At 39.6% G+C, this 12,423-nt stretch overlaps 1 protein-coding gene across 2 annotated transcripts in view; it reads left to right on the top strand.

The window, feature by feature from the left end:
• Nucleotides 1-9,445: 9,445 nt before the first annotated feature.
• The window catches only part of LOC148020207 (uncharacterized), a 79,132-nt gene continuing 76,154 nt past the window's right edge, over nucleotides 9,446-12,423 (top strand). The window contains exon 1 of one of the 2 annotated variants that reach the window (XM_087700515.1): nucleotides 9,446-10,071. In XM_087700515.1, coding sequence (XP_087556641.1) covers nucleotides 9,824-10,071 — 248 coding nt within the window. In that variant the 5' untranslated portion in view covers nucleotides 9,446-9,823. The remainder of the gene's footprint in view (nucleotides 10,072-12,423) is intronic. The other variant, XM_087700516.1, reaches the window with a different exon arrangement.

Below are 12,423 nucleotides of genomic sequence, written 5' to 3'. Positions count from 1 at the left end.
AAAACTATTGGGAATATTTAAAATCTTAATGTGATCACCCAAATCAAGTTGCAAGCTTGCAAATTCTCAGAGGTTAATTGAGTACTAACCATAGGTGTTGCAAGGATTGGATGACTTATCGAGAAAGTCCTCTATAGGGTTGACTATCTCTTTCCTACGACGACGAAAGAGTACATAGTTTGAGGAGGTAAGGGCTGATGTGTAAGATGCCTTGGGTTCTCCTTCCATACCAAAAAATTAATTGATATTTACAACAAAGAAGGAGGGTTGAGCCACTTAGAGTCAAGGTTGCTATTACAAGCACTTGACATGCTAATTGGGGGCACTCAAAAAGCTAGTTTGGGGTTCCCAGTGGACATAGTTTGGATTGATTAATCCTTCTAGGTTTATGAACTCTTAACTTATGAATAATTGTAGGTTTCTTGGGCTGAATTGTAGGTTTTGCACCAGCCATGGCCCTCCTATACTCACCTACCCATTGTGACTTGATTGGCTACTAAGAAGTGGGCAACTAGGCATAGTCTAGTGACAACTTGCCTTTTTCGGGTCTGGAAGGTATGACTTGCATTTGGTTTAGTGATCTACCTCTTTATGTTCAAGGTCACAATCATTTTTACAAATTCCGTTCCAAAGCCAAAGGGGGTAGCTTGCGACCTTGCGAGAATCGTAGGGCGATCGTGACCTTGAGCTATGACACTTCGCAAGCTAATGAGACAAGTTGGTAAATCACTTAGTAGTTTTATGACCCTATGAGAAGAACTAACTACATCTTAGACTATGCTTTAAGCTCTCCTAAACTTCACAGGTGAAGGGATTTCCCATTTGACTTGAGTACAAGGTGTAAACTTGCAGTCACTGACTCTCAAGTGTCGACTTGAGGCATAGTTCTCTATCCATTACAAGTACTCACCGAGTGATACATCATCACAAGGCTCTTCTTAGAAGTTTAGCACTTGCCTTGTTCACCTTTTGAGATTTGTGCCCTTGAGGAGAGTTAGAATGCTTTGACCTAACAAACACCTTATTGCTGCTACAAGACTTTGGAAGTACTATTGCAACCACCTCTTGAGAAGGAAAGTTCCATTGCAACCATTGCTATTGACCACACAAGAGCAAAGCACTTGCACTAAAGTTGAGACAAGTATTTAAGGCCTTCTTGAAACTAAAGACTCTAAGTAACTCTCTGTACCACGAACCTTTGGTGAGATTGGAAAAGTCATAATCATAGTTGACCAATAAGGGAGGGCTTGAACCACAATAGTCAAGTAGAGACCCTTAACACAAAAACATCACAACTCACCCAAAGTACTATGAGAAAAGGGATAACACTCAAGGAAAAACACAAATTTGCATTAGATACTTCACGAATGCACCATAGTGACAACTTTGGATAGCTTGAAGGCTTTGTAAGCCTAGGCAAAGAGAGAGGACAATTGGCATAAATGGAGGGGGGTTGATCCTTGAAGAAGAACCTTGGCAATTACACAAGCTTGAATGCTCAAAGCGCTCATGAAAAGAAGGGAACAAGGAAGTCCCCTAACTCACTTAAGGGCATAGGTGGAGAAACAACAAGACATCTATACACACTATGATAGAAAGAAGTGAATGTGCTTATAAGACCAACAAGGGTCGCAATGGCAACACGTCTTAGTGCCTCACATATTAACTCTCTAAGGCACAAAACAAGAGTGGTGTGTCCTTCTAAACGAGACCAATAGATACATTTCTGGGCATTGATGGCCTCTCTTGAGGAGGTGCTAGTCCTACCCTCTCTCTCTGCATCTAACAAGCTAGATAGGACGAGCTACCCTCTATGGTCATGCCGCATGGAGTGTCTCCTTGATGATTGTGACCTTTGGGATTTTGTTAGAATCCCTATACCTCGACCTGCCATGGATCCTCATGATGATGTGACTATGGTTTCTATAGCTTTATGGGATCAGTCAAATGCTAGAGCTCGCTCTTCTCTCCTTTTGAGTTGTACAGATTCTGTGCTTGTGCATATTAAGCATCTCCGCACTACTGCACAAATTTCGAGGAGACTGGAATCTCTCTTCCTGATCCAGATATTTAGGCATTGCTTATCTCTTGAGTTGAACGACAACTCTTTGCAGATTCCCCAACGATGCAGGATCACGTCCACACGATGAAAGAGATTTGGGATGAGCTTTCGTTCCTTGGTATAGACATTTCTTTGGAGGACCTAGCCATGACACTCCTCTCACATCTTCTGTCATCATCGACATATGATGTGTTCTACACTAGTCTTCTTACTTCTCGTAGTGGGAGACTCTCACTTGGGAGGAGTTGGTTCCATTGGTGCTTGAGTAGGATGCGCTTCACAAATGCGACAGATTCTTGTAGAGCCAAAGAGAGAGAGAGAGAGAGAGAGAGAGAGAGAGAGAGAGAGAGAGAGAGAGAGAGAGAGAGAGAGAGAGAGAGAGAGAGAGCGATTAATAGTAGTATAATGATTATAATTTATGATTATGTATTTATTTTAAAAAGAAATTTCCAAATATGATTGAGATTAAAAATATGATTAAAATTTCTTAGTTAGAATAAGTAAAATCTTGTAAAATGTTCTTAATTAAGATTATAAATTAGAAAGAAATTAGGATAATGAAGCCAATGTTAAAGAGCTTAAATAGGTTTATTTTTTCAATAAAAAGAATCAAATTATAAGTGATAAAATGCAAAAATGCATAAAATCAATTTTAAATTCAAGATGATCTAAGACTATTTTTGAAATTAAAGACTTTGCAAATAATTTCATCAACTTACAAAAAAATGAATAATTTCTAATAAAGTTGTTAGTAATAAATACAAAAATTTGAGCTAAATCATTATAATTGAAAAAAATTAGAATGTATTTTTAAATGTAAATTAATTATAATAAATAAAATTTTAATAAAAATCACAATAAAATTATAATAAGATATTTTAAGGTAACTAAATATAAAAGTAAGTAAAATAAAATCATATAAGCTTAAACAAACATATATAAATGTAAATAACTCATGTTATGCATGGGAGGTGGTGAGAATAAGAGACGCTCAAACAAGGTTGATTGAAAAGAGGTTGGATATATTACATTCTCTTCCCCTTAGAGAAATCAAGATATCCTCAAGGGAAACTCAAGGTGGTCTCTCTAAAGGATAAATTCCTCTATCCAAGTTGCATCATGTTTATTAGGTGGACGAGCCTTCTTTGACTATCTCGACTTCTGAGAAGCCTTGGCTCTTTGATAGTGGTGCATTGAGTCTTATGAATCCTTGAGGTGATTTGTTACAGGTTCTCCATCCATCAGAGGGTATCATCACTATTGGTGACATTTCTTTGGTGCCTACTAGTAGTATTGGCACCTTGCCTTATTGTCTGATTGTCTATCAAGCCCTGTTTCTGAGACCTTCGAAGTTCTTGACTTGCGCTTCTCTCTCCTCTCAGTATATGGACTTCTTAGACTTGGGACCCATGTTGTCTTCATTGAGCCGACTATCTTTGTTGGGAATTCTTCTACATGAACCACTTTGTGACTGATTGGCCGAAGAGGGGGACTATGTATGCTTCGTTCCCCTTCCATTGTGCAAGGCCCTCCACTACATCTTTCTATATCCACACCCATTCCCAATTGTGTACCATCTATTCCATAGGTTCCATCCCATCCCCAACCATCTCCTTTGGTGGTTTCCTCGTACCTCCCATCCCTTTCAAAGGGGGATGATATTGGTGATGCGACTATGGATTTCCTAGCCCTTTGTGTTTTAGAGGGGGCTCCCCAGGATGGTGAGGAGTTGCTTCGGGGTTTCTAGTCTACCTTGGGCCTTTCTTTTATGCAATTATCCCTTTTCTTTGCCATTGAGCCATCGTTCCCTACCATTTGGCCCTTGGTCCCTAGTGTTTCTATGTAGCTTATGGTGCCTTTAATAGCTCCTCGCTATCGTCTCATAATTGGGTTAGAGACTTGGCTCACCCATCCCCAACTAGAATTTTTTGGAGTGATCTATTCGAGGCCTCTCTGTTTCCTTTGCCCTTTGGTGGCCTTCAATTTGATTGGATTTTTATATGGAGAGGAGGTCTTGCTCCTTGGTTGCCTTTCTTCATCGATGGACTACATCGACATTGGCACTCTTCTTGCCACCATGGGATCCGCATCTCCTTTGGCCTTCCACCACATGGAGGATCTAAGAGGGGGTGTTAGTAGTCATGTGTGTCTTGTGTGGTCATCTCATGTTGTATGTGAGCCTCAGACTCATATGAGGAAATTAGGAGCTCTAACATTACCTTTGTCTATCACTTTATGTGTTTTAGAAACTTTAGATGGAGGGCACGTTCATGCATTTCTTTTTGTGCACTTTTGGCTTTTGTTTTGGGGTGTTGACCATATTTAGGGTTTTCCATCTTTTTCACCTATACATAGGTGGCCTACCCTCCCACTTTCATTATCCACCATTGATCTTTCATGATTAGCCAACCCTTCTCATTCTCTCATCCCCTTGACACCTTCTTGCATCCACACTAACATGTAGAGCTACATGTTGGGGTTGGCCATTGTAGTCATGTACCTTAAGCCATTGCAGCCACATTGTTCCTTCTCTCTCCTGCACTCTTTCTTTGTCTCCTTCTTCTCTCCATGTTCACTTTCCTCTCTTCATTGTGCACTCTCACACATACACACATACATAGAGCTTCTTATATGTTGATATTCACAAAGGCAACTTTATGAGAATTGCTTAAATTGTGCAAATGTTTTTCTCTTAAGTGTGAAGTATGTATGAATGTATCAATAATCATAAAGATTATGGGTTCCAACAAAAGTTCATGTAAGAGAAATTATCAACAAAGCATTCTTAAGCATCTTACAACTACTCTATAAGTACTACCTTTGAGGTGTTTCATCATAGCCATAGCTATCTCCAAGCTCTTTGGGAACATTATAGATATGAATCCAAAGCCATTATTGATCCTTCCAAAAACGACCTCGTTTCTAGCATTCCAAATGTCACACAAAATAGTAGCCCAAAGAATATTCCAAATCTTTATCTCTTCCTCCTTGAACTTACCTTGGCCACCCAATAAAGTTTGTTTAATACAAAAGCCACTTAGTAATCAAATTGAATACATAATATTGTGCTATTTAGACCACACAAGCATCCCCTAAGTAAATGCACTCCATCTTCCTCTTTACACTTGCATAAACAACACGTTGGGGACACCCATCTTATATTGTGATTTCCTTTTAATAGGTTTTTTGTTTATTGGCAATATCCAAAGAAAGATGTTAGTGTCCCACAATTTCACAACTCCCCTCTTTCACAATATATGAGTTTAGTGGAAAGTATTGTTCCAATATAGAGAAATTCTAAGAATCCAAACCAATTATTCTTCCACGAAATCAAATTTGTGTTCAAGCTTGACAAGAGATTTACTCATAAGGATAAGGATTTTCATCATAGAAAAATGTTAGGTAGGCTAATATTCATTAATCTTGCCCAATATAGATTAGATCCATGATTTTTCTTCGTCTGAAAGACCAATGCGCATGGTAAGGGATATAGCCATATCAAAGGCTTCTTTACTAAGCCACATCTTTGAACCAAGATAGGAGTAGTCACAAGCACTAGTAGCTTCCTTCCAAATGAGCTCTTGATAGATACTTTTTCAATTATCAATCAAGTTTTAAGCAACATCTAACTGCAAAAATTGAACTTTACTAGTAACTTGAAATAGCTTATCAAGAGGGGACAAAGGGCTTCAGAGAGCATGGAAGAGTAGTTGCCAAGTTGAGCTTGTGCACCATAACGATAGCCCCAAGGATAGACATAAAAAATGCATTTCAATGAGGATAATTCAAGTTGAAAACTTTGTTTTGAGTAGCCTCTAAGCCCATGCCACCTTATTCTTTTGATAAATGCCACTTACCTCCAAGAAACTATATGCCACTACTATTGACCACTTACTTCTTTTGATAGAGACCACTTACTTCCAAGGAATCACATGCCACTATTGTAGATTGCCACTAGACCATGTGAAGGATGAGACAAGGGAGTCGGTCTCTTTCCAACAAGTTGATGAGAAGGGAAAGACGACCACCATCTATAGAGTGTATCAAAAAGACTAATTATGCAATGCCCACCTTGCTTGCAAGGGAATAAGTGTTAAAAATTTTTGAGTTGAGAAGTATTGATAGTTGGGAATCTTGATAGCTCTAATGGAATGATCTCTAGTCATTCATCAATTTTCCCTAGCAAAGGGCCAGTGACCAATGCAAACAATAAGGGACCAATTCGATAACCTTGTCTAAAAATGGACTCCTTGAGGATAAAGGGATTAGAAAGGTTTCCATTAATGGGAACCCAAGTAGATACATTGGATAACCTTATCTAATTGACCCCTTGAGGATAAAGGGGTTAGAAAGGTTTCCATTAATGGGAACCCTAGAAAACACATGGATGTAAAGCACATAAATCATTCTACAAAAACCACTTTCAAATCCTAGGTGAGACATCACTACCAAAACATGTTCCTAACAAACATGATCATACACTTTATCCAAACCCATGTTTTGGGTAGCCTCTTGACCCCTTGCCATGACAAAATCCATTATAGGCCTTAAAGAAGCCATTGTGAGAAAGATTTAAACATGATGAGAGGCCTCTAATGAGATTGCAACATCCTTTCTTGATTTGAAGTGTAAGTTCAATGAGGCCTTCATTGATTTTTTGGTCAATAATAGCAATGCTTCTTAAGTGACTTAAATGCTCACAAAGGTCTTGTAAACAAACATCCGAGAGCAATATAGAGTTCTACATAAAACCCATCAATCCTAAGGGCTTTGCTAGCCTCTGTACACTTGAGAACATACATCACATCATTTGTAGAAAAGGGCCTTTCTAATAATAAGGTGCACTCAATGAACAACTTATCAACTTGAATATCGAGAAAATTAGCAACACCATGCTCCTAGTTAGCAACATAGAAGGCAACTCCTCTACAACAATAGATGAGAGATGAAGATCAAACACAATCACGATCTCACTATCTTCGATTAAGATGCTTATCTAGCTTGCATAGACATGCTAGAATCCTTTAGTTGCTTAGCCTTCAATGCTCTATTAAAGAAATGTTTTGGGACATAGCCATTAATTCCAGTCTCTCTTTCAGTTGTACTTTTGCACATAGAATATGATACTCTTCTTATCATTTTATGAAAAGCTCAACACTTTGTGAGATGATAAGCAAAATACATCAACGCAAGCCATAACATGACAATGAATTAGAGAAAGATTCCTACAATAAGAGAGAACTGCCTCCTCTGAGCCTTAAGTACCTCTTTAACAAAAGGAGAAGAGTCCCTTTCACAAATATTAAAGAAACATGCATATTTCACCAACTTAAGCAAGGATCAATCATGTCACCCAAGCTTGATTTCTTGAATAGCATCAATATCCAACGTACATAATCTAAAAAAGCATTGAGTATTCTTTGTTGACCATTGGAGCACAAAATGAACATTCTGGGATATGCACATAATTTTTTTGGTCAATCTATTCCTCTCCAACGTGATAAGTGTGAAAGTAATCAAAGTAATTCTTAAACTGAAGACCATCGTGGATAGTAATAACACTCTTCTCTGCTAACACCGTTTGGGCCATGCTTTAAAGTGATATTTTCAACTTCGGTTGTGTAGATTGAATCAATTCTCATTACATCTATTTGTAGTCTATGCATTTTCATTTCGTTGTGAATCCTCCTTATGTGAGCAACACCATTGGTTGATGTCAATAATTTCTTTGCTAGTTGTTGTTGTTGCTTATCAATAGTGACTCCGGTGGTGGCCTTCTCTCCACTGCTTGAATTGATGATTTCAACTTCTCGAGCCATGTTGGACATTTTTTTAGAGGTTGATGTAGAGGCCACCTTTTGAGACACCTTAGCTTAACCTCCAAACTATAAGGATGATGAGAGTTATTGGTGTTGAGCTTCCAAGACTTGCACATCATCTTTAGCATCTTTAGACCCTACCTTCCTAGGGTAGTCTCTACCAAAGTACTCTTTACACACATAACAAGCATCAGGAAAGGGTGGAAACTTGACCTCTACAAACAACTCATATTGCATTAGCATCATAAAGCTTCAGTACATTAGGAGGATCTCTTCTTCATAAAATGCATGCTCATTATCTGAGAGCACGAGACCAAAATAGTTTATTGGGAACATGTAAAACCCTACCCTAGGATTTTGACAATGGTAAAGACATTGCCTTCCAACTAGTTACGCAAGGAAGGAAAGGAGATCCACACTGGACATTTTGTAGTTGAGGATGAGCTCAGTTGTAAATCTAGTGGATCAAGGTAGGATGTAGAAATAATCTCCTTTATTCCCAATAATGCTACACAAGAGACGCTATTGCTAAGCAAAAAATGCAATTAGAGAAAATAAAAAACACTAGCCAATGAAATTAAACTAGTCCAAGGCAGACCTTGAATCATATGTAGTAAAGAATGACCTTTCAAATTCCTGCTTATTTGGAGTGCAAGACAAGAAATAAAAAAACACACTGACCATAGAGTAAGAAACATAATGTTGCCTCAACTGTAGCAAGAAGAACCCTCATGGACTCTAAGGAAATGTTTCCTCCCAATAGCACATGTTACCGACTTTATCATTGAAGATTTGTTGATCTTGATGCAATGGCTTCTACAATTCACACATACTCTTCACTCTGGACCATGGTCATGTAATTGAGCTCCATTCTTAACAACTATTGTGTATTTGTCAAAGCTATTAGAGCCCTTCGCATCTAGTATTTGTAGAGGTAACAATGGGTTCTAAGAGTTGTAGCAAATTCGTCTTGCCATAATGCTTGCATGGGTCTTTTGTTCCCCTAAAGTGCTAGTAGTGCAAAGCTAGCACCCTTCAAAATATGGGTTTTTGAGTGCAAAGAGTCATGACACTCATCATATGCTACACACATTATTATTTGACCATTTGTGGACAACTTTATGACTTGGGTATTCTTTTTGCATCCATGTACCTCACAATAGAAGTCATCACACCCCACTGTGTTCCCAAGGCGGTGGTGATTTCTTGGAGCCCCTCTAAATGTTGGGGTGAAGGGGCTCTTACATGCAATGATTTTTAAATAGGAATTCTCAATAGCTTTTTCGCTATTGAGAGAACTCACCAAGTAAGATTACACTGGTCAACAAGCAGTAGCTCAGTTGTTGATAGAGGTGGGTGTGTGTGTTTCGACTGGTTTGGAGATGTATTCCTCCCAACTACACCGTGGGCACTCGCCATCGTTTGGGATGGTATGCCCCTAGGGTTCTTGGACGACATCCCAAATAAAGCTACCATGGCAACCCCTTGAAAATAGATTACAGTTGCGTGTGGAAGGGCTCTTTGTAGGCCGAGCCTTGACCGATAAAAAGCAGCAGCATGTGACCCAACAAAAGGCCTATCTTCTTTCCACTTGGGTCATCTCCCTGTTTTGGTACTCGCGATTCTCTTCCGATTCGTCCTCTCACTTCTTCTTCTTCTTCTTCTTCTTCTTCTTTGGCATCGTCAATCATCATCGTCTCGGCGTCGTTTTTGCGCACCGAACGAAGCCGAGAAAGAAATCGGCCTCGGGGCAGCTCTCTCTTCGTCTTCTGTGCGCATAAAACGCCGGCTTCTTCTTGTTCTTCCCCTCCTCCTCCAGTGCGCACTAGATCAGAGTCAAAAGGAGCAAAATTGGGCTGCTGCGGCTTCTGCTTCTAGAACACGGCCGAGCAAGCAAAATTGGGCCATTTCCCTCACTGGATGAAGAATTGCTGAAGAGAGAATGGGCGAACCTGCAGGCTCCGAGGACCCCCTTGCGCTCTTGCTCTGGGCTGCGGCCAATGTGCCCGCCTGGCAGTACGTCCTTCTCCTCTGGAGCCTCCTGGCCATCTTCTTGTATCACCTGCTAGAGTTCCACTTCTTAGAGGACCTGCTCAGTGGATTCACAGGACACCCCATTCAGCTGCTGTACAATCCTGGGTCTCCATTAGTCACCCGTGTGCTGCCCAAGTGCTACACACTCAAGAAAAGGTATGTATTTCCCCCCGCGGACTGCTTATTCTGTTGTTATCACCATACATGACGTTCCATCACACTAGTTCATATTCGTGCCACTTTCTCGCACAGGTGTTTTATCGTGCAAATATACTGTAGACATGTAAAATGCTGTTATGCACTCGCTGGTTTGGTATCATTGGTCTTGTGTCACTTCCTTTTATCACTATATGTCACTTGTCATGGCTATGTTCGCACCGCGTTAGCAGAGGCATTTTATCTCGCAAGTATATGGTATACATGAAAAATGCTGGTATGCGCTTGCTGGTTCAGTATCATTGGTCATGTTGCTGAATTGCAGGATCAAGACGCCATGTTTGAGGCTTATTGTTTGATCTAGTTTGTCTTGTCTTTGAGATCATGCACTTGACCATGACTTTTGCCATCCAACGGATCATCACAACATATAAGTTTCATGATTTAGATGCCATATGATCAGTCTTCATTACGCCTTAGTACCATTAGGTTCTGTACTTGTATTTATTGTACACGAGAAGACTTTGGTCAGTTGGAGAAGTTGCTGTGTCAATTTTGTGGCACATACCTTTGCTTATTGTCTGATAGTTACCAGATTATTTTGCCTTTTCTATTTCGAAATACAAAGAAAATTGAGAAGTTCCACGGATGGACATGGAAAGTACAAAGACAAGGATTTATGTCAGAGTACCATCTTGGATTCCCATATAGTTAAGCACACTCAACTTTGTCTATTGGTCATTAGGGACTTGACAAGTAACAAAGGCAGACTTAAAGCACTCAGCTAAAATGAAAGTCAAGAATGGTAAGAGTGAAACCCATTAGGTAGCTTTTGCTCGTCACTAGAGTCTAGTGTGTAGTCTTTGCTACATTGCTTAATTTCCTTGAAGCATTGAAGGGTTCTGTTTCATCCATGTTTTATGTAATGAAGCTGCCTGATATTGCTGAATATATCACTGTTAATATCAATGCCCAAATCTTTGATTGTCATGACTATACATGACTATGTTTTATGTAATGAAGCTGCCTGATATTGCTGAATATATCACTGTTAATATCAATGCCCAAATATTTGATTGTCATTACTATACTTGGCTCCATTTGCCAATACCATGCTTTGGGCAGACTATTGCTAAGTACCCCCTTAAAGATCTTTTTGGTACATATTACAACATAGCTGATGGGAACTCTTTTTTGTGCAGTACCTAGTAGTAATGCACCTAGGCACCACATGCATACATAGATGCTCATATGTTGGGCATGCGATGGGACAAATGGAGGTGGATGACATGGTCAAGGAAGCATGCATGAAAAGAATTGCAAGGATGCATGGACGAAGGAATGTGTAAGAGACGAGATGCATATGCAGGCCATTATGTGGATTATGGGCAGCAAGTTGATGTTTTTCCATCATGAATGCTAGAGGCATCATTTTTTTTTTTGGCCCCAAAAATATAGCTTTTGTCTTGATGATGTGCCATTAAAAAAAAAATTTAGACACATGAAGCGATGATCAACAAAAGTAATGAAAGAAAAAAAGTGTTGGCTGCAAATTGGGCGTCGGTAGCACGAATTTTAGGGCCTTCATAAAATGGGCAGACGAGGACTTGTGAGGATCATTGTGGTGATCATCCTTGTGGTGTTTAGCTTTCGTATCTTCTTGTTCTTCTTCTGTTTGTGTCGAGTTGTGAGGAGCAACGAGTGAGTCGATTTGCGTGCTAGATTGTGTGCAAGATCATGGTGAGTCAAAGTGTTTGTGGCTTGATCAAGGTGAAGACTGTTTGAGGCGGATTGAGACAGAGTGAAGAGCTTGTTGGAAAGAGCTTGGGCTCATAAAACTAATAATTGTACGAATCTGTATTATAAAGACTTAAGGATCTTTTTTCTTTTTCTTGGGTTTTCTTTTCTTCTATTGAGTTGCGCATTAGGAGAGTAGGTCTTATAGTTGATATCAAAGCCAACTCTCAATGACGGGCGAGGAGTGATTGGATTAAACAACGTCTATAGGTATGTAAATAATTTTGATAATATTTTGGTTGTGAGTAGGGGCAACCAGTCGATAGGGAATTTCCATCGAGGTGCCTCTGTTTTTAAGTAAACGAAGTTAGCTACTTTGATAGCAACTTGACGTTGTCTTCAGAGTTGCATAAAAAGAAGTATGGTAAGTGCAAGGTCACTTGTAGCCAGGATCACTTGAAGGGCCGTTGCTTCACTTGCCATTAGATGGGTTACTTTCGTGGTGATCGAGTGTCCTCGAAGCAAGAAGGCAAAGTCTACTTCTAAGACTCCAGATGAAGCAGATTGTGGAGTATCTCGATCTAGTAGTTCGGCGGTAGTACAAAAAAGTATTGC

Source organism: Lygodium microphyllum, chromosome 19, assembly GCF_053477565.2.
Source record: "Lygodium microphyllum isolate KBCC chromosome 19, Lygodium_microphyllum_v1.1.10, whole genome shotgun sequence".
NCBI classification, from domain to species: Eukaryota; Viridiplantae; Streptophyta; class Polypodiopsida; order Schizaeales; family Lygodiaceae; genus Lygodium; species Lygodium microphyllum.
This window is presented reverse-complemented; position numbering and strand designations above follow the sequence as displayed.